General features: G+C 42.5%; 1 protein-coding gene and 1 non-coding gene across 2 annotated transcripts; both read left to right on the top strand.

The window, feature by feature from the left end:
* The first annotated feature begins 14,266 nt into the window (after positions 1-14,266).
* Positions 14,267-14,338, top strand: TRNAD-GUC (transfer RNA aspartic acid (anticodon GUC)). Its single transcript has one exon. It is a non-coding gene; the product is annotated as a tRNA-Asp (tRNA).
* Positions 14,339-16,629: 2,291 nt separating this feature from the next.
* Positions 16,630-16,944, top strand: LOC147456605 (uncharacterized). The gene has a single exon (XM_086515513.1). The coding sequence runs from the start codon at positions 16,630-16,632 to the stop codon at positions 16,942-16,944; it is 315 nt and encodes a 104-aa protein (XP_086371639.1).
* The last annotated feature ends 5,309 nt before the right edge of the window (positions 16,945-22,253 follow it).

Genomic DNA, 22,253 nt, shown 5'->3' with positions numbered 1-22,253 from the left:
GATTGTGCCACCCTAGATCAACAAGACGGGAGTGGATGGCCATAAAACATTGTAGGGGCAAGGAAAGCACCTAAATCCCCATTCGGGAAAATTCTCATGGGCATCACAATCCATCTCGACGGTGTACAGTGGCACAATTGCCAGTTTTTGACCTTTGGGCCCTTATCGAAGCCAAAATTTTAAAAAAAAACGATTGTGCCACCCAAGACTCATCAGATGGGAGCAAATGGCCATGACACTTTGCATGGGTAGGGAGAGCACTTAAATACCCGCCCCTGCAAAGTTTCATGGACATCACAATCTGTCTTGATGGGCTACGGTGGCACAATTGCAATTTTTTGACCATTGGACCGTTAGTAAAGCCAAAACGAAAAAATTGGCGATTGTGCCACCCTAAACCGACGAGACGGGAGCTGGATGGCCATGAAACTTTGCAGGGGTAGGGAAAGCACTTAAATACCCGTCCCCACGAAGTTTCATGGGCAATGCAATTTGTCTTGACGGTCTACTATGGCACAATCACCAGTTTTTGGCCATTGGGACCTTAGTGAGGCCAAACGAAAAAATTGGCGATTGTGTCACCCTAGACCTACAAGACGTAAGCGGATGGCAATGAAACATTGCAGGGATAGGGAAAGCATGTAAATCCCTACCCTTGCAAAGTTTCATGGACGACGAAATCCGTCTCGATGGGCTACGGTGGCACAATCACCGGTTTTTGACCATTGGGCCCTTAGAGAAGCCAAAACCAAAAAATTGGCGATTGTGCCATTCTATACCAACGGGACAGGAGCGGATGTCCATGAAATATTGCAAGGGTAGAGAAAGCCCTTAATCCCTACCCCTGCAAAGTTTCATGGGCATCACAATCCATCTTGACTGTCTGGCATGATCACCAGTTTTTTACTATTGGGCCCTTAGCGAAGCCAAAACAAAAAATTGGTGATTGTGCCACCCTAGACCAACGAGATGGGAGAGGATGGCCATAAAACCTTGTAAGGGCAGGGAAAGCACCTCAATCCCCGCCCCTGCAAAGTTTCATCAGCATCGCAATCCGTCTCGACGATCTACAGTGGTACAATCGCTAGTTTTTGACCATTGGGCCCTTCCCAAAGCCAAAACGAAAAAAATTGGTGATTGTGCCACCCTAGACCGACAAGAGAGGAGTGGATGGCCATGAAACTTTGCAAGGGTAGGGAAAGCACCTAAACCCCTACCCTGCAAAGTTTCATGGGCAACGCAATCCGTCTCGACGGTCTACTGTGGCACAATCACCAGTTTTTTGCCATTGGTTCCTTAGTGAAGCCAAAACCAAAATATTGGTGATTGTGCCACCCTAGACCGACGAGACACGAGCGGATGGCCATGAAACATTGCAGGGGTAGGGAAAGAACCTAAGTTCTTGCTCTTACAAGGTTTCATGGGCATCGCAATCCATCTCACGGTCTATGGTGGTAGAATCGCCAATTTTTTACTATTGGGGCCTTAACAAAGCCAAAAAGAAAAATTGGCGATTGTGCCACCTTAGAATGACGAGACGGGAGCGGATGGACATGAAACTTTGCAAGGGTAGGAAAAGCACCCAAATCCCAGCCCTTGTAAAGTTTCATGGGCATCGCAATGCGTCTCGATGGGCTATGGTTGCACAATCGCCAATTTTTGACCATTGGGGCCCTTTCCGAAGCCAAACAAAAGAAATTGGTGATTGTGCTACCATAGACTGACGAGACGGGAGTGGATGTCCATGAAACTTTGCAAGGATAGGGAAAGGACTTAAATACCCACCCCTGCAAAGTTTCATGGGTATCACAATTGCCAGTGACACAATCGTCAGTTTTTGACCATTTGGCCCTTAGCGAAGCCAAAACAAAATAATTGGAGATTGTGCCACCCTAGACTGTCGAAACAAGAGCAGATGACCATGAAACTTTGCAGGTGTAGGGAAAGCATCTAAGTCCCCTCCCCTACAAAGTTTCATGGGTATCGCAATCCGTCTCGACGAGCTACGGTGGCACAATCGTTAGTTTTTTACCATTGGGCCCTTAGCGAAGTGAAAATGAAAAAATTGGCGATTGTGCCACCCTAGACCGATGAGACAAAAGTGGATGGCCATGGAACTTTGAAAGGGGCAAGGAAAGCACCTAAATCCCCACCCCTACAAAGTTTCATGGGCATCGCAATCCATCTCGACGGTCTACGATGGCACAATCGCTAGTTTTTGACCATTGGACCCTTAACAAAGCCAAAACAAAAAAAATGGTGATTGTGCCATCCTAAACTGCTGAGACGGAAGTGGATGGCCATGAATCTTTGCAGGGGCAAGGAAAGCACCTAGATCCCCACCCTTGCAAAGTTTCATGGGCAACGCAATCCATCTCAACTAGCTACGGTGGCATAATTGCCAGTTTTTGACCACCGGGCCCTTAGTGAAGCTAAAACAAACAAATTGGCGATTGTGCCAGCCTAAACCGACAAGACAGGAGCGGATGGCTATGAAACTTTGCAGGGGTAGGGGCAAATTTTAATGGGCAACGCAATCCGTCTCGATGATGTACTGTGGCACAATTGCCAGTTTTGACCATTGGGCCATTAGCAAAGCCAAAACGAGAAAATTGGCAATTGTGCCACCCTAGACTACAAGACGTGAGCGGATGGCCATGAAACATTGCAGGGATAGGGAAAGCATTTAAATCCTTGCCTTTGCAAAGTTTCATGGGCGACATAATCCGTCTCGATGGGCTACGGTGGCACAATGGCCAATTTTTGACCATTGGGCCCTTAAGGAAGCTAAAACAAAAAAATGGCGATTGTGCCACCCTAGACCAACGAAACGAGAGCGGATGGCCATGAAACATTGCAAGGGTATGGAAAGAACCTAAATCCCTGTCCCTGCAAAGTTTCATGGTCATCACAATCCATCTCGATGGTCTACGGTGGCAAATTATCAGTTTTTAACCATTGGGCCCTTAGCGAAGCCAAAACGATAAAATTGGAGATTGTGCCACTCTAGACCCACAAGACGGGAGCGGATGGCCATGAAGCTTTATAGGGACAGGGAAAGCACCTAAATCCCCACCCCTGCAAAGTTTCATGGACACATCGCAATCTGTGTTGAGATGGGCTACAATGTCACAATTGCCAATTTTTAACCATTGGGTCCTTAGCGAAGCCAAAACAAAAAAATTGGTGATTGTGCCACCCTATATCGATGAGACGGGAGCGGATGGCCATGAAATTTTGCAAAGGTAGGGAAAGCACCTAGATCCCCACCCCTGCAAGGTTTCATGAGCAACAAAATCCTTCTCGATGGTCTACTTTGGCCCAATCGCTAGTTTTTGACTATTGGGCCCTCAGCGAAGCCAAAACGAGAAAATTGGTGTTTGTGCCATCCTAGACGAACGAGACGGGAGCGGATGGCCATGAAACATTGCAAGGGTAGGGAAAGCACCTAAATTTCCACCCTTGCAAAGTTTCATGGGCATCGCAATTCATCTCGATGGTCAACGGTGGCAGGATCGCTAGTTTTAAATTATTGGGTCCTTAGCGAAGCCAAGGGGCAAGGATTTAGGTGTTTTCCCTGTCTCTACAAAGATTCATGGACATCTGCTCTCATCTTTATGTTCTAGGGTGGCACAATAGCCAATTTTTTGTTTTGGCTTTGCTAAGGGCCTAATGGTGAAAAACTTGCGATTGTGCCACTGTAGCCCATCGAGACGAATTGGTTCGCCCATAGAACTTTGCAAGAGTAGGGATTTAAGTGCTTTCCCTACCCTTGCAATGTTTCATGGGCATCCCCTCATGTCTCGTTGGTTTAGGGTGGCACAATCGCCAATTTTTTTCGTTTTGGCTTGGCTAAGGGCCCAATGGTAAAAAACTAGCGATTGTGCCACAGTAGACCGTCGAGACGGATTGCGTTGCCCATGAAACTTTGTAGGGGTGGGTATCTAAGTGCTTTCCCTACCCCTGCAAAGTTTTATGGCCATCCGCTCCGCTTCGTCAGTCTAGGGTGGCACAATTGCCAAGGTTTTGGCTTGGCTAAGGGTCTAATGGTAAAAAAACAAGGAATTGTGCCACCGTAGCCCATCGAGACGAATTGTGTTTCCCATGAAACTTTGCAAGGGTGGGGATTAAGGTGATTTTCCTACCCCTACAAAGATTCATGGCCATATGCTCCCATCTCGTTAGTTTAGAGTGACACAATCGCCAATTTTTTCATTTTGGCTTCGCTAAGGGCCCAATGGTCAAAAACTTACGATTGTGCCAACGTAGCCCGTCGAGACAGATTGCGATGTCCATGAAACTTTGTAGGGATGAGGATTTAGGTGATTTCCCTTCACGTGCAAAGTTTTATGGCCATCTACTCCCATCTTGTCAGTCTAGGGTGGCACAATCGCCAATTTTTTTGTTTAGGCTTCGCTAAGGGCCAAATGGTCAAAAACTGGCGTTTGTGCCACCGTAGACCGACGAGACGGATTGGGATGCCCATGAAAGTTTACAGGGGTGGGGATTAAGGTTCTTTCCTTGCCCTTGCAAAGTTTCATGGCCATCTGCTTCCTTCTCGTCGGTCTAGGGGGGCACAATCGCCATTTTTCTCATTTTGGCTTCGTTAAGAGTCCAATGGTCAAAAACTAACGATTGTGCTACCGTAGTCCGTGGAGACGGATTGCGATGCCCATGAAACTTTGTACGGGCGGGGATTTAGGTGCTTTCCCTTCCCCTACAAAGTTCCATGGTCATCTGCTCATGTCTTGTCGGTCTAGGGTGGCATAATCGCCAATTTTTTCATTTAGGCTTCGCTAAGGGCCTAATGGTCAAAAACTAGCGATTGTGCCACTGTGGCCCATCGAGAAGGATTGTGATGCCCATGAAACTTTGCAAGAGTGGGTATTTAGGTGCTTTCCCTGCCCCTCCAAAGTTTCATGGCCATCCGCTCCCGACTCGTGAGTCTAGGGTGGCACAATCGCCAATTTTTTTGTTTTGGCTTCACTAAGGGCCCAATGGTCAAAAACTGGTGATTGTGCCATCGTAGCCCATCGAGATGGATTGTGATGCCCATGAAACCTTGCAAGGACAAGGATTTAGGTGTTTTCCTTGTTCTTACAAAGTTTCATGGCCATCCGCTCCCGTCTCGTTGGTCTAGGTTCGCACAATTGCCAATTTTTCGTTTTGGCTTCGCTAGGGGTCCAATAGTCCAAAACTGGCGATTGTGCCACTATAGACCATCGAGATGGATTGCGATGCCCATGAAACTTTCTAAGCACAAGGATTTAGGTTCTTTTTCTACCCCTATGATGTTTCATGGCCATCCGCTCCCGTCTCGTTGGTCTAGGGTGACATTATCACCATATTTGTTTTTGGCTTCGTTAAGGGTCCAATAGTAAAAAATTGGCGATTGTGCCACAGTAGACCATCGAGACGGATTGCATTGCCCATGAAACTTTGCAGGGGGAGGTTTTTAGGTGCTTTCCCTACCCCTGCAAAGTTTCATGGCCATCCGCTCCCATCTCGTCAGTCTAGGGTGGCACAATCGCCAATTTCTTTCGTTTTGGGTTCGCTAAGGGCCCAATGGTCAAAAACTGACGATTTGTACCCACGTATTCCATCGAGATGGATTGCGATACCCATGAAACTTTGCAGGAGCAAGGATTTAGGTGCTTTCTCTACCCTTGCAAAGTTTTATGGCCATCCGCTCCCGTCGCGTTGGTCTAGGGTGGTACAATCACCAATTTTTTTGTTTTGACTTCGCTAAGGGCCCAATGGTAAAAAACTAGTGATTGAGCCACCGTAGACAGTCGAGATGGATTGCGATGCCCATGAAACTTTGCAGGGGTAGGGATTTAAGTCCTTTCCCTACCCTTGCAATGTTTCATGGCCATCCACTCTCGTCTCGGCGGTCTAGGATGGAAAAATCACCTATTTTTTCATTTTGGTTTCGCTAAGGGCCCAATGGTCAAGAACTAGCGATTGTGCCACCGTAGCGCATCGAGAGGGATTGCGTCACCCATGAAACTTTTTAACAGTAGGGATTTATGTGATTTCCCGGCCCCTAAAATGTTTCATGGCCATCCGTTCATGTCTCGTAGGTCTAGTGTGGCACAATCGCCATTTTGTTTTTTTTGGCTTCGCTAAGGGCCCAATGGTCAAAAACTAGCAATTGTGCCAGAGTAGATCGTCGAGACGGATTGCGTTGCCCACGAAAATTTGCAAGGGCAAGTATTTAAGTGCTTTCTTGCCCCTTCAAAGTTTCATGGCCATCCGCTCCTGTCTCGTTGGTCTAGGGTGGCACAATTGCCAATTTTTTTGTTTTGGCTTCACTAAGGGCCCAATCGTAAAAAAACTGGCAATTGTGCCACCGTAGCCCGTCGAGACGGATTGTGTTGCCCATGAAACTTTGCAGGGGTGGGGATTTAGGTGCCTTCCTTCCCCCTGCAAAGATTCATGGCCATCCGCTCGTGTCTCGTCAGTCTAGGGTCGCTAATTTTTTTGTTTTCGCTTTGTTAAGTGTCTAATGGTCAAAACTAGGGATTGCCACCGTAGACCGTCGAGACGGAATGTGATGCCCATGAAACTTTGCAAGGGTAAGGATTTAGGTGCTTTCCTTGCCCCTTGCAAAGTTTCATGGCCATCCGCTCCCGTCTCGTCCGTCTAGGGTGGCAGAATTGCCAATTTTTTCATTTTGGCTTTGATAAGGACCCAATGGCTAAAAACTAATGATTGTGCCATCGTAGCCTGTCGAGACGGATTGTGATGCCCATGAAACTTTGTAGGGCGTGGGATTTAGGTTCTTTCCTGGCCCCTGGAAAGTTTCATGGCCATCTGCTCCCGTCTCATCGGTCTAGGGTAGCACTATTGCCAATTTCTTTGTTTTGGCTTCGCTAAGGGCCCAATGGTAAAAAATTGGCGATTGCCACCGTAGCCCATCGAGACGGATTGTGATGCCCATGAAACTTTGTAGGGGTGGGTATTTAAGTACTTTCCCTACCCTTGCAAATTTTCATGGCCATCAACACCCGTCTCGTCAGTGTACGGTGACACAATGGCCATTTTTTTTGTTTTGGCTTCGCTAAGGGCTCCAATGGTAAAAAACTGACGATTTTTCCACCGTAGCCCATCGAGACGGATTTCGTTACCTATGAAACTTTGCAAGGGCAAGGATTTAAGTGCTTTCCCTGCCCCTACAAAGTTTCATAGCCGTTTGCTATCGTCTCGTCGGTCTAGGGTGACATAATCGCCAATTTTTTCATTTTGGCTTCGCTAAGGGCCTAATGGTAAAAAATTGGCGATTGTGCCACCGTAGCCCGTCGAGACGGATTGCGTTGCCCATGAAACTTTGCAAGAGCAAGGATTTAGGTGTTTTATTTTTCCCTGCAAACATTCATGGCCTCCCGCTCCCATCTTGTTGTTTAGGGTGGCATAATCGCCAATTTTTTCGTTTTGGCTTTGCTAAGGGTCCAATGGTGAAAAACTTGTGATTGTGTCACCGTAGCCCATCAAGACGGATTGCGTCGCCCTTCGAAATTTGCAAGGGAAGGGATTTAGGTGCTTTCCCTACCCGCGCAATGTTTCATGGCCATTGGATCATGTCTTGTAGGTCTAGCGTGGCACAATCGCCAATTGTTTTGTTTTGGCTTCGATAAGGGTCCAATGGTAAAAAACAGGCGATTTTGCCACAGTAGTCCATCGAGACAGATTTCATTGCCCATGAAACTTTGCAGGGGTAGGTATTTAAGTGCTTTCCCTACCCTTGCAAAGTTTTATGGCCATCCACTCCCGCTTCGTCCATGAATCTTTGCAAGGGTAGGAAAAGCATCTTAATTCCTACCCTTGCAAACTTTCATGGGCAATGCAATCCGTGTGGATTGGCTACTATGGCAGAATCGCGTGTTTTTGACCATTAGATCCTTAGCGAAGCCAAAACAAAAAAATTGGCGATTGTGCCACCCTAGACCGCCATCCGCTCCCGTCTCGTCGGTCTAGGGTGACACAATCGTCAATTTTTTCATTTTGGCTTCGCTAAGGGCCCAATGGTTAAAAACTTATGATTGTGCCATCATAGCCCATCGAGAAAAATTCTGATGCTCATGAAACTTTGTAGGGACGGGGATTTAGGTGCTTTCGCTGCCCCTGCAAAGTTTCATGGCCATCTTCTCTTGTCTTGTCGGTCTAGGGTGGCACAATCGCCAATGTTTTTGTTTTGGCTTCGCTAAGGACCCAATGGTCAAAAACTGGCGATTGTACCACCGTAGACTAACAAGACGGATTGCGGTGCCCATGAAACTTTGCAGGGGTGGGGATCTAGGTACTTTTCTTGCCCCTAAAAAGTTTCATTCCCATCCGCTCTCGTCTCCTTGGTCTAGGGGGGCATAATCGCCATTTTTTTCATTTTGGCTTCGCTAAGGGTCCAATGGTCAAAAACTAATGATTGTGCCATCGTAGCTCGTCAAGACGAATTGTGATGCCCGTGAAACTTTGTAGGGGTGGGAATTTAGGTGCTTTCCCTGCCCCTGCAAAGTTTCATGGCCATTTGCTCATGTCTCGTCGGTCTAGGGTGACACAATCACTAATGTTTTCGTTTAGGCGTCGCTAAGGGCCCAATGGTAAAAAAATAGCAAGTGTGCCAGTGTAGCCCATCGAGACGAATTGTGATTCCCATGAAACTTTACAACGGTGGGTATTTAGGTGCTTTCCCTGTCCTCGCAAAGTTTCATGGCCATCTGCTATCGTCTTGTGAGTTTAGGGTGGCACAATTGCCAATTTTTTTTGTTTTGGCCTCGCTAAGGACCTAATGGTCAAAAACTGGCGATTGTGCTAGCGTAGCCCATCGAGACGGATTTCAATGTCCATGAAACTTTGAAGGGGCAGGGATTTAGTTGTTTTCCTTGTCCTTGCAATGTTTCATGGTCGCTAGGACGGCCATCTCCGCCGCATCCCCCGCCATCCCCATTAGGAAAAGTTTGGACTCAAAAATGGGCCTTGTAAGAATTGTTGATGTGGCATAGCTTTCAAAAAGTGGGGATCAATAATTTTTTTGCAAATAAGATCCAAACTTGTCAGAGGTTGGATATTTAGAATCTACTCTTCAAATGCTATCTATTGATATATAGCATATATGTATCGGACATTGCCTTCATGTAGATCTAGAAAAAGGTGATTTTAGATTATCGTAACGGTAACAAAATCTGGCTGATTGAAAAAAAATGGCATAACTTTCATAGAAGTCATCCAAACTTTTCAAACCTTGGCTCTTTAGAATCCATTTTTCAAGAACTTTCCAATGATAGATCATATCATGGGGTTCTAAGCAATATTTAGAGGGGTCTACCGGGTTGCTTTCTTTTGTACAACTTTGATGATGTGGCACTCTTAAAAGGCCCAAAAATGAGTTCAAAATTTTTCTAATGGGGAGTGGGATGAGGTGGAAAAATTTTCTTTCGCAATTAAATTTCATATTGCTCACATTGCTGGCAAGCACAATCAAGTGGTCAATGCACTTTCACAATGGCCAAGGGTAAATGTGGTGTCTATAGCAACTCACAATGATCTATCTTTTATGATAGATGAGTATGCTACTGATAGAGACTTTAAGTACGTAACTACATCCTTTGCATTAGGGAAGAAAAAAAAGAACCATTCACCTTGGAGAATGGTTATCTTCCAAATGACAATAGGCTATGTGCTACTCACCAATACAATAAGAAAATCATGTATGAATCACATGCTTCTCCTTTTGCGAGACAAAGAGGGATTCCATAATCTACTCTTTGAGGAGTAGAAATGTATTTTTGTTGGTCAACCATGAAAGGAAAACATACAAGAGTATGTTTCAAAATGCGTAGTATACCAAAAACTGAAATTTGATCGAGGGAAGAAACTTGGATTGTTTCAGTCAACAGGCTTAGCAAGAAGGCACACTCTATGCCTGCCAAAAAGACTATTAAGGCACATCAAACAGCAACCCTCTTTAGATCTCAAATTTTCAAGTATCATGGCTTACCAGCATCCATAGTGCTAGACAAAGATCCTAGAATAACCAGTAATTTCTAGAAGGGTCTCTTTGAGAATCTAGGAAGTAGATTAAATTTCTCTTTTGGCCTATCATCCACAAACGAGACCAAAGTGAAATAACTAATCTAACGATTCTTGATCTACTAAAAGCTTATGTCATAAAAGTAGATCAACGTTCTCAATGAGAGAAGTATGTACCTCTTATAGAGTATACATACAATGACATTGTACATACTTTTATGGGTAAAGTACTTTTCGAGGATAAAGAGGAAAGATCCAAAAGTTCCCTACTACTTAAAGTACATGGGAAGATCTTCGATGCTGATGAATATAGCCGAGACTCATAAGAATTTTTTCCAAAGATTAACAAGGTTATATCCATCTCAAAGCAACAAAGGAGAAACGGGTTGCTCTACAAATAAGCACAGAAGAGCCTTAGCCTTTAAGGAAAATGATCGTCATGCTAAAGTTTCTCAAGGCTCGTCTAAGGCATACTACGGGCAAGAATTCTATGGGCCACCAAGAGTATTATGCTAAACTAGCAAAAAGATACTATGGTCCCTTTAAAAAAAAATTCTTAAGACAATCAATGAGATGGCTTATTAGTTGAAGTTGCCCAACCATTGGCTCATTCACAATGCTAACCAATGAGAGCCTACTCAAGCCTTACAAAGGAGAGCCACAAAAAGAACCAATAATTGAGGACCCACCAAAGATTGAAGATCAAGAAGAGGTGTTGCAGCACGAATCAATTCTTCAACACGAAGACAAGGTACTAAAAAACGATAACATTATCCAATGATATCTTGTTAAGTTTAAGAATTATCCTTTTAAAGATGCTAGATGGAGTCAGCAAATGAAAATGCATTTTAAATGAACAATGTTTTTGTCTTATGAGACTCATGTCTTTCTTTTATTGTGCACAAAATTCAAGAAGTATGCATGCTTATGATCATGTTTGTGGTGACGACGTCTCCCAAACACCAAGTAGAACTTGTCACTCTACTTTGGAAGTATGATATGGACAAAAGAGTAGACATGCTTGCGGTAGCTAAGTCTCCCGAGCACCAAATGGATTAGTCATCCATTCTAGAATGATGTCATAGGGTGAAAAGAGATACTCTATCCACTAAGAAACATGGACTAATAACTAGGCTTTATCTTCTCTACCTCATAGTCCAGGGCGACTATGATTTCAAGAGAGAGGTAATGTCATAAAATATAATATCTAACTTTACCAAATGATTTTCTCATATTAACTGATAATTTAATATGGGAAGATAAAAGATATAGATATGTGTTTCTAGACCTATCTCAACAAGGGACCAAAAGGAGAAATGGTTGCATCTCAATAAGGACCCAAAAGGAGACGGTCTACCAAAGATCAATGTGCAATAAGTGCTTCTAGATTTACCTCAGCAAGGGACCAAGAGGAGAGATGGAGCTTAAAAAAACTTAGGATTAGGTTCATTAAAGATCTCCAAAAGTTAGTGTTAAAAAGTCCTTTGACCTTAGGCAAGCTAGGACTGACCTTGAGGTAGGAAGCCTACCCAAGCATGAGGTGCTTCTTGGTTTGCTAAGTGTTCGTTGGAACCTTGCCCAAAACTTGAGGTGATTTTTATGCTTAAAATGACTAAGGTTCTTGAAGTGTTCAATTCAAAGATAAACTCTCAAGAGGCATACACGGTTTCCATGCTTGACTAATTGCTTGAAGTGTTCAATTCAAACCAAATGACTTAAGAAGCATAAAAGACACATGTTCAAATGATCCTCCACATGTGGCTCTCATGATGTGCTTGAATCCTATAGGTTTTAAAGGGGTCCAATGAGAATTTAGATGCATAAAAGTAAATAACTAAGTTCTTTCTCTCAAAGAGAAAAAAGAGGACACATGTCCAAATGAAATAATTAAATAATATAGGAGAGAGAGAGAGAGAGGTGCACCAAGCATGAGAGAGGGATATACCCCCCCAACACACACACACACACACACACACACACACACACACAGACACACACACATACACATTCTCTCATTGTGTGGAGTGCAAAGTGCAAGAGCTCCATCTCCTTCTTCAAGCTTGTGGAGAAGTTGAGAGCCTACACCAACAATATTGACTATGGAATGCAAATCCAACCAAGAGCCATGCTTCAATGCTTAAGCTTGCCATCTTCTTCATCTTCATTACTATGCTAGTATGCTATGCTAAGCAAGAAGAGTGATGATAAGTGAGGAACTATTTCTTTCTCCTATGGATGATTCTTCTTCCTCTTCCCTACCCTCATTCCCCGCTAGCTCTCTCCACCTTCAAAGGTGTTTGAGGCCTTGGAACTGAGGCTTGGGATAGTTAATGATTTTTGCAAAGTTTATGTTATGCTCGTGATGCATAAAGCTTTCCATCTTCATAGCATCACTAAGGTCACAAGGAGCACAAAGATTGTATTGTGCCTGAGATTCCTTCATCTTCTCCAAGTTTTGTGTGTTTCCCTGCAATCTTAATTCCAACAAGCTCAAGGCTAAGCTAAGCTAAGGCACACTTTTTCCGAAAATTGGGCCATAGTGCACTAAGGCCTCTAGCATGCCAAAAAGACAAAGGACCAAGTTTCCAAGAGATATTTTGCAAGCTCATTAAAGGCTCACAAAAAACTTTAAAGAAAGTTCCTAATTCTTTGTGAGTCAAATAACATGCAAGGAGTCAATTCATACATTGAAATCAGGGCTCAACCAAAGCATTTATCGTTTTCGAATTGAGATCTCAATTGCAAATGCATTGGGCTTTGGCATTGGGATTTGGCTGAACGTTGGGGAAAAAATCGGGTTCAATGTTTTTTAATTGGTTGAAATTATGAAATCCCAATTAAATTTGAGCTTGCATTTAAGAAAACCAGGGAATTCAAACAAGTTTTAGTGTAATTACCGGCGCAAGCTTCAAACTCTAAGCTTAAATGCGAGAGAATTTCAAGTGTGTCCTCATTTTCACATGCTAGGGAAATGTTGTGAATTCAGTACGTGACCATGACAATGGTTTTAACGAAGTGGTGTAAATCCAAATGGCAAAAAAGAAAAGGTTTCAAGTTGAGACCAAATTGTGATAGGATTATACACCCATCTTCCCTTCTTAAGGCATTATGTTTGTCGTATAAAGGCCAAAGTTATTAGGAGTCTATCATTAGAAGGGTCTGTTCAAAAATTCTCCTTCCGTAGAGAAGGGTGAAAACATAGGGTACATATCAAAGAAATTGCTAATTTGAAGAGCTTTTTATCGCTTGCAAGAAAAATCTCTATTTATATTCATCGACAAAATATAGATTATTCACTTGTAATTTGTGTGCTATTTTCTCATTGGAAGAGAAAAATGAACGTAGGCCCTTCAATAGGAAAGGGTGCATTTTCCTACAACCCCGTCTTTTCAAAGAATAGGGTGCCCTTAAAATCTTTATACCAAGTCACTAACAATAGTAAATTAAATTGAAAATCAACTTTTAACTACTATAGTCTATATGACAGCTGCAATCGACGTCGTGGCCAATGGCACTAGGCAACTTCGTCAGGATGACAACTCATTGACAAGCAATATTGGACCAACGTCAGGTAGCTCGGGTTGTTGAGGAGAAAAGTAACGAAAGGATGAAACTGAGCGTAATAGACTGCACAAGCGCCTGAGGGATTGAAACGAACTCGAATGGGGACATTCTATCTTCAAATGGTGGAGCAAGCGGTTCGTGGTCGCATGCAGCAGCAACTCAAGAATTACTCTGATTATGAGAAAGTCCTCAATGGCAACAAAAGAAAGAAAATATAATACTACCCAAACCAAGATACTTCTTGACAGCTTAAAATTGGACAACCTTCACCCCTAATGCACTATGGCCTTTAGCATGCCAAAAATATCGCTTAGAATTTAATAAACATAGTGTAAAATTAATGAACTTTAGATCAATTATTCAAACTTTCCTCTCGAAAAGACCACACAAAAGGAATCGTGTTAGTTGCAAAGATCATATTCTCTGCGTGCGATTGATGAGAGAGAGACGACCTACCTTTCTCTTCCCATTATACTAAGCTGGAGTCGCATAGCCCCCAACATGGCTCCGAAGACCATTATAAAAGCTCTCTCATGCACAAATGATGGCAACGGCCACCGCGCGACTGTTCCGATCTATGAGGCCTTAGCGGCAGGCCGCTTCACAATGGCTTGCTTATAAGTGTCACCTTGATAAATAGAATATATATTATTACTTAAACGCTTACCACACACAGGTCGTTGTAGTATAGTGGTAAGTATTCCCGCCTGTCACGCGGGTGACCCGGGTTCGATCCCCGGCAGCGGCGATTTTGAATTTTTCGTTTTGCCTTCGCATTCCATGAAGCCACCGCAGATATAATTATCGTGCCTGGACGTCAAGCTATGGCCGGTTGATATACAATAGGGCCAAAATACCCCCTCAAATTTCAAAAATTCCCCCAAAAATTTGTCCTCAAGTGTCAAAAAGGAACTAGTCTTGCTTGGTGGGCCTTGCTATATAACAACTATAGAATATAACAGGACATATGCAAATTGACATTTATCATCTAGCACTAAAGGAAACGACATTGTGTCTAACTCGGCAACGGCTTGAGAGGGAAATACATTTAGAAAATGTTATTATATTTTTGGTTAGAGACAAATAAGTGGCATCAACTAATAGAGATTATAGGGGTGATTTTTAAGAGAGTTAGTTGATTTTTAAAGAGAGCACGCACATTTTAAAATTGTTATTGTGTTATGGGAGGATACAACGTTAAGTGCATCAATGAACTGCAACAAGAAATGAGGTGCTTTACTGACCTGCAATGTTGTACTTGTGCTTTTTGCGGATTGTCCAATCTATAGGCCAATATTTGAGTCAAGCTACAAAAAAGCAATGTGAATAATTAAACATATCGTCTTATGATGAAAACTCACATACTGAAAGTGCAAAATATACAGTGCATGTCATGCAGAGGTGCCATACAAAAGTATGGTGGAGAGCTGGCACTGTGGTCTCTTGCACCAAGCAAACGCATGCGCATGGGAAATTGGATGCAAATAACGGACCTTGTAGTGTTGTTGAGATGGAGGCGCGCTTGAAACCACAACGTCCAATGTTGTGAATATATGTCCTCCTTGCCATACACAAAACACACATTAAGGCGAATACAGAAGATATAGGATATTGATTAAGCTTAAAGAGAAGTAGATGTAACTTTATGTTCTATGTCCTTTGATCATTATTAGCTTCTCTCTCTCTCTCTCTCTCTCTCTCTCTCACTCATCCATCAGGGACACTAAAAAGCGCTCAATGTGAAAGCTTAGTTTGCTTTTCGGACGACGCACAACATGAATGCCGGTGAGCATAGGGGGTTGCTCCATACTTTTGTCCTGACAATGATAGACAATATTCATCGTCATCATCAATGCAACATAATAGAATATATGCATAATGATATCAAGCATTTAGCACTTAAATAAAGAAATGCAAAGTGCATTGGCAAACTAAATAGATACAATGATCAAGAATGAGCATCGACAAACTCAAAAAATAAAAAAAGCATCAACAAATTAGAAAAATTATATTGTACTACCAACCTGATAATCGTGTATGGGTAGTACGTACAATGTCATCCATGAAGGAGGTCAGAAAAGGAGACAGTTGTGGGATAAGGAGATGAAGTCGTCGCTTTGATTTTTCGTTAGATAATATAAAAGCATGCCCTATTATTTGAAGCCGTCTGATTAAGGTCAAGGGCAATGGCTTTGGTCATACAAAGCGGATGCTTGTGGACTCAAGTAATCACAAGAGAAGATTAGGCTTACCAAGTAAAAAACAAGTTATAAGCGATTTAGCCAGTCACAGTCACTTTCATATCGATTGGCATGATGGTATACATTTAGATCCCACCTGTTGTTGTGGACTAAACTCCTACAATAGCTTTGTATCGTGCCGATTTTTGCATTCACTTATGCTATCATGTCTACCATCACCAATACATATGTTTTGTTCCTCTTCTTTCAACTTAGCTTCATGTTCAAGCTCATTTTGCAGATCTTTGATTCTCCCTCAGAAAGCCCAAGGAAGAGTGAGTCTGAATGCTTAATTTGTTACTTGTTAGCCTCATGCTCAAGCTTGTTTTGCAGATCTTTGGTTCTCCTTCTGCCATAAGGGACATAGAGTGCACAGAAAGATGAATCTAACTGTGTGTTTCTCATATGGAGTCTTCATCAAGTCGTGATAGGCTACCGACAAAGTCAACACCCAAGAGAATTCCAGGCGTGAAGAATGCCTAGAGGACATGATATGCATATTCGACACTGATGCTTTTTCAGTTGGCTATTTTTGGTTCTCTCCTCCCTTCCCCGTCCCCAACGCCTTCAGCACCCTCACTCTTGCATCAACCGTTGCGATGGCTCCTCCATATCGCTCGTCTTTCTTCCTCCGCACCATCACCAAATCTTCCAGTCGCCACAAGTTCGTGAAAACGCTAAAATCAACTGCGTAATCCACCCCTTTCTTTGTGCTTGCAACGGAGTAAGTGCCTTCTTTCATGATGGCATCTAATATCGATGGCAGGCTATAGCCAAGCAACCTAGACTGTGGGCGGCTATGCCGTGGTCGGATGCAGCGAGCACGGCCAGAGGGGCTACAGGCAATATGGATTCAATGAAGTTACTAGTTAGGCTGGAGCGTGATTGGGCAGAGCTGCAGACGGAGAGGTGTTGGGACTGTTGGGCAGGCAGCACGGATAGGATATCGAGGGGACGCAGGCTTACAAGTTGTGGTTGTGGCCAGCGTAGAAGAGTGAGCTTGGAAGCTAGGCCAAGGATGTGGGGAAGCCAAAGGATCCGGTCAGGGCTCGGGTATAGTCGAGGCGGCAATGGAGTAGACAATTGTAAGCAACAATGTGGCAATTTAGAGTAGACAATTGCAAGCACAGATTAGCATTGTTGTATTTTTTTCTCGGCGGCTCATGCAGATTCAACAACCCTGTGCCCCAATGTTCATGGAAATGATATGCAGCAAGTCCCCGTGCCTAATTCTCAAGATTCACACCAATTCTTTTCTTCGTTGTTTGCCCAGGCAGCAAAAAATTGGGCAGAATCGGAAAGGAGTTGGCCTAATCTGGACTCGAGTCACCAAACCTGTTGCTTCTGCAAACTGGAACAGTCTGCGAACTGCCTGTGGTGCCTTCAAACATCTGCTGATTGTCGAAAACCTGCGAACTAGAACAGCGTACTGATTGTCGAGAGCTTGCGATCTGCCTGTGGTGCTGCGAACTGCTCTGTCTGCTCTGTCTACGACGTTGACGTGCGAAGGTGCTGTGGTGTTTTTATTTAAATCCTTGTTTTTTTAATCTTTTGCTAGTGTGAAAAGCTTCCAATGAGAAGCGGACACGTGGTGGCTTGTGCGATCAGATAGGGGGAAAAGGGCCTTTGGCTCACCAAGTAATAAAGATTAGAAAATCTTGAACAATCCAACCAAAATAGATACAAGGTCTCCTCAAGTGTCAAAAAGGAATAAAGGTCTATACAATATTAATCACATTGCCTATAGACGTCAAACTATTGCGTCCAATCTTCATTTTTGTAAGGTAGCCAAGAACCTGCTCTTCTTCACGAAGGGCATTTCTAAAAAATTGCCCTTCACATGATACATACATTCTCCGGGTGCCCAACAACGGAGATTTCGCCATCAAAACCTGCAGAGCACGCCCTTTGCCTTAGGAATGGCACACTCTAAAATAATCACCCCCCCCCCCCAAAAAAAAAAAAAAAAAAGATATGCGTGATTGTATATTAAAAAGAGCAAATTTTACATGTTCACGAGTGGGGGCTCGTGGAGATGGAGGGTTGGGTGAAATAAGTCCGGACAAGCAACATGCCTCATATGTAGCAATCTTTGGTATGTTTGTCACCTTACCAACCTGCACAACCGCTTGCGAGCTAATGGAAAGGCATGCCCAAGTTCAATCCTTGGCAACCGCTTTCGTGCTAATGGAAAGGCGGCCATACATAAGTTCAATTAATTTTAGTGACGGTCTCAACATGGCCATCAAGCTCTAGTGAGCCCATTACATGACAAAGTATGGCACCACTCGCTTCTCCCATTGTGCCCAGCCGTGACCCACATCATTGCCCCACGAAACGGCCTTTAGGCCACTTCATGGGGGCCAATGGTTCCTTGTGTAGGTACGAGCTCGCACAACCCGCCTATGCACTCGCTCTTACCAATGGGGCAATCCTTAAAAATTTCTCAAGGTCAATCATGAGCACACATAGAAAAATCACACTATACCTTTCTCACGCCCCTATTCTTGCTTTTGAATGTCTCTATGTATCTATGCATGCATGTAATTATGTATATATGTGTTGTGTACATACTGGTGTGCATGTATATACATGTGCATGTGTGTATATTCATATGTATGTGTGTGTGTGTGTGTACATATGTAGGTGTGTATGTATATGTATGTGTGTGTGTGTGTGTGTGTGTGTGTGTTTGTGTTTCTATCTTTATACATCTCCCCATGACACATCATGTTCTCCCCATGCCTGAAAAGACCACCAGCTACCTTACTTCAAGCAAGAGGGACATTTTGTAGTCTTGCTTCATGATGTTTTCTTACAAAGCCTGCATTAGATACTTATAGGAAGCTGACACCGACACACATGTACTTGCCATACAACTTGACAAAAAAGTAGTAATCTAGCCAATCTCTCTTCTTGAAGTTGTGGTAATATCCACCTTTTTCCAGTTGCTTCCTTTCTTCCAAAGGGTAGTAACTTGCATTTGTGCTAGTCAATGTCTTGCGTAAAGTTACATGCATTTAAAATGCAAGCATACGTGATCATATTTCAAGAGAAATCCTAGTTTTTCAATTATTTAAAACAACCAAGCACTTCTTGGCAATCCAAAAGGTAGCATTCTGCATTGAAAGCATGAAAAAAACTTGTCTGCATACATATTGATGACTCATCCCTTGACTATTGATTTCATCAAGAATCCATTTGCTCATGCTAGCTATTTACAGATTGCCACATGCCTTCAAAAGGCAAACACATAATGGATCACATTTGGAGAGATGCATAGGATCACTTAAGTCCATGGCGGACTATTTTGCAACACTTGCAATCTAAGAGAGGAAATCCCAAATATAACGCTCAACACACTGGGTATACATATCAATCAATGGACTGCCAAGTATGATGTTGTTTTTCAGCCCTCTCACTAACAATTTGGAGAGAGTTCCACTTTGTTAGCAGCAAGCTAACTCGGATATCATTTTTTGGAGTTCTCATTGTTGGGCATCATTGCTAAGTATTTAGGTGTATTCTGGGTTGAAAACGACTAGGTCAAAAATCCATTGTTGTTAATAATCGTGATTTTTGCACTTGACCTAAACTGAGATTTGAGACTATAAGCGTGTGTGCTTAGGTCTTATAAACATGTCCTAGAAGTTTCGTTACGTTTGAATGTCATTTGATGCTGTAACAAATGTGATTTATTTGTCAATGAGCAATTGGCTTTTGGTGATTTTGGTCATTTGAGTGTAGCCTGAGTTAGATGCGAGTTGTTTGTTGTTTTCCAAGAGATTGAAAACCTCTTGTAGCCTCTATGCATTAGTCGAGTTAGCTTCATTCCATGGATTGACAATTTATTCGTGGTTCTTGCTACATCTGCAATAAGATAGGAATGAGGTTAGACACTCGTCCCACATTTGGCGCCGCTGCCGGGGATCGAAGAGACTTAAACTAGGAAAAAACACGAGCGTCTTGTGAAGTTATCCTTTAACTTCCTCTAGGATCTTCTAGAGTAAAAACTTTCTTTTTAAAAATCGCATAGCTTAAAATTGTCGTTTTTTGTTGTATAGAGGTAGCTTGGAAGTAATCGTACTTGTTGAGTGCATTTATGATTTTAGGATTAGATTAGTATTTTGAGAATGATTGATGGACGAGACAAGTCTTAAGATCAAGGCTCAGAAAACCATTAAAAAACAAGAAAACGAGTGTTTGTGGACACTTTTCACAACCCTATTGCAGTAGAATCTAGGAGTAGGGTAAGTAGAATCCGAAGTGGATTTCAGAACATTGCTCTCTCTGAAAGAATCAATTGTGAGTTGTTATGTGAAGTTGTAGAATTTCAGCTCTAGGACTAGAAATAGCACCAAAAGACTGCCAACCGCTCGATCCGACTGGAGAGTATGCTTAAAAGTTGTATGAACCAGTGGGTAAGCTCAAGGACACATTGAGGTAAAAATTTCAAGAGTTTGCAAAAACTCATATTATTTACTTTTTCTTGACATTTTAGGCAAAATTAAGTTTTGACTTGACTTAGAGACTTAAAATAGCTCATGAAAAGACTGTCCGAGGAAAAAGTTCCAAAAAGTGTTCATTTTAGGCTTAAAGTAAATAATCACGATTATTTACTTTCAACTCAAAACTGACCAAGGTTGATACCACAGACTCTATGCATGTGTGCAAACAACTTTTGTAAAGGACCATAGAATTTGGATCACCAAATTGACCAAAAACTGGGTAAAAACTAAAGTATGTACTGACTTTTGGAAACTTGAGTGTAAATTGGGAGAAATTTTGTTCAAACTCAATGAAACTTGATTCATAGGCGTTAAACAAGTGTACATGCACATTTGAGTATTCCACAAGGTCAAGCAGATCAAGTGGACCACACAAATCAATTTTGGTGAAGTTTGGATCACAAAAGTGAGACCTAAGCCAGATTCTTGAAAACCGACTCTGCGGACACGAAACAATTGATAACTTGAACAGATTTTGTCCAAACTTAGTGAAACTTGTCCAAAGACCTTAAAAAGTTGTATACTTGGAAAATCAAGCCAAAAAGTGTAAAAATTTGAGAAAAGTAAATAATCGTGATTATTTACTACTTCTACACCGAGACACCATTTTTGACTTTTGAACTTGTACAGTGTTAGACAAGCATAATACAAGGCCACTGGAAAATTTTGGGTTCAATCGGATCCAAAATGGTACATGTTCACTCAGTTTTCAGGTTGCAGATTAGTCCTTTGGCTTTTTGCAAAAGTGATATCTGAAAGTCTCAACTGCTGACTCACTTAGCTCGATTTGAAGTGATACACATAGACTAGTCACAATAGTTAGCAAAAACTATACAATCTTTGTCAAAGAATAGCTAACTTGATCAAAATTGATACAAGAATCAAGTTGCAGACAAGGAATTCACAGCTTGGCAGAAGTTGCCATCAAGTCAAGTGAAAGAAGTTGACAACAAGTCAATCCGATGGTAAGTACTCTATCCAGGGCTTCACAATTCTATATGAACCTTAGATCTGGTCATATACTAGGAAACTAAGGCATATTTGGAGAGACCACTATTAGAGTATCCACCGAAGAAAGTGTGAATCAAGGCAATCCCTTGCACACTATCCTTGAAGAAGTCTCGGACAAGTTGAAAACCTTGATGTGATAGACAAATGGGGGTTAGAGGTAAATGCCATAATTCCAGATATGACAGCAAAAGAAAAACCACCAACTTTAGGATTTGAGGGATACAATTAAGTTGATTTGAAGCCTTTGAAACGGCTTAGTACGGATAATCCTAGGATCGGAGTCTATTGTTGGGAGGATAGAAACGTTAAAGATCTTCTATGGACTTCTCATGCCAAATCAGGACAACTAACGCCCATGAAGATCATCTATATCTTCAAAATCAAAGATAAGGGATTAGCAGATCTACCGACCTACCTGTTTAGGGATTGTTATAACAGTAACTTTGTTATGATGACTCCTCAGGAGGTGGAACAAACCAAATACCAAGGGTACTCCATAAGCGATTGGATATTGGGCCAAGGACCAGAAACTACTCTAAGAGATGAACACTGTGAGAGATCTTTTGAGAGTAATGTTAAGAAAAAAGAAACCACCTCATCACGAAGAAAATCGGGTGACACTAAGGCCAGTCCAGGGCTACATGAGTCACTATTTCCAACAAACTAATTTGAAGGACTCAGAACAAGAACAACTGCCAGGAGACCGAAAGTTGAACCAAACAGACATGTCAGACCAGCTGATTTTCAAAAATGGGTCGGAAAATACAGTGGATCTGGGGATCCATATGACCTCTTTGTTTTCCATACTCAATTCGAGGGATTTGGAATGACATTAGAAGGAAAAGCATTGACATGGTTCCAAAACATTCCACCAAGGTCAATCATGGACTTGAATACATTAGTG

Source organism: Adiantum capillus-veneris, chromosome 6 (assembly GCF_014529385.1).
Source record: "Adiantum capillus-veneris isolate H3 chromosome 6, ASM1452938v2, whole genome shotgun sequence".
NCBI classification, from domain to species: domain Eukaryota; kingdom Viridiplantae; phylum Streptophyta; class Polypodiopsida; order Polypodiales; family Pteridaceae; genus Adiantum; species Adiantum capillus-veneris.
This window is presented reverse-complemented; position numbering and strand designations above follow the sequence as displayed.

Coding starts and splice junctions, on each gene's coding strand:
- LOC147456605 (XM_086515513.1), top strand. CDS start 16,630: ATGCCGTGGTCGGATGCAGCGAGCACGGCCAGAGGGGCTACAGGCAAT.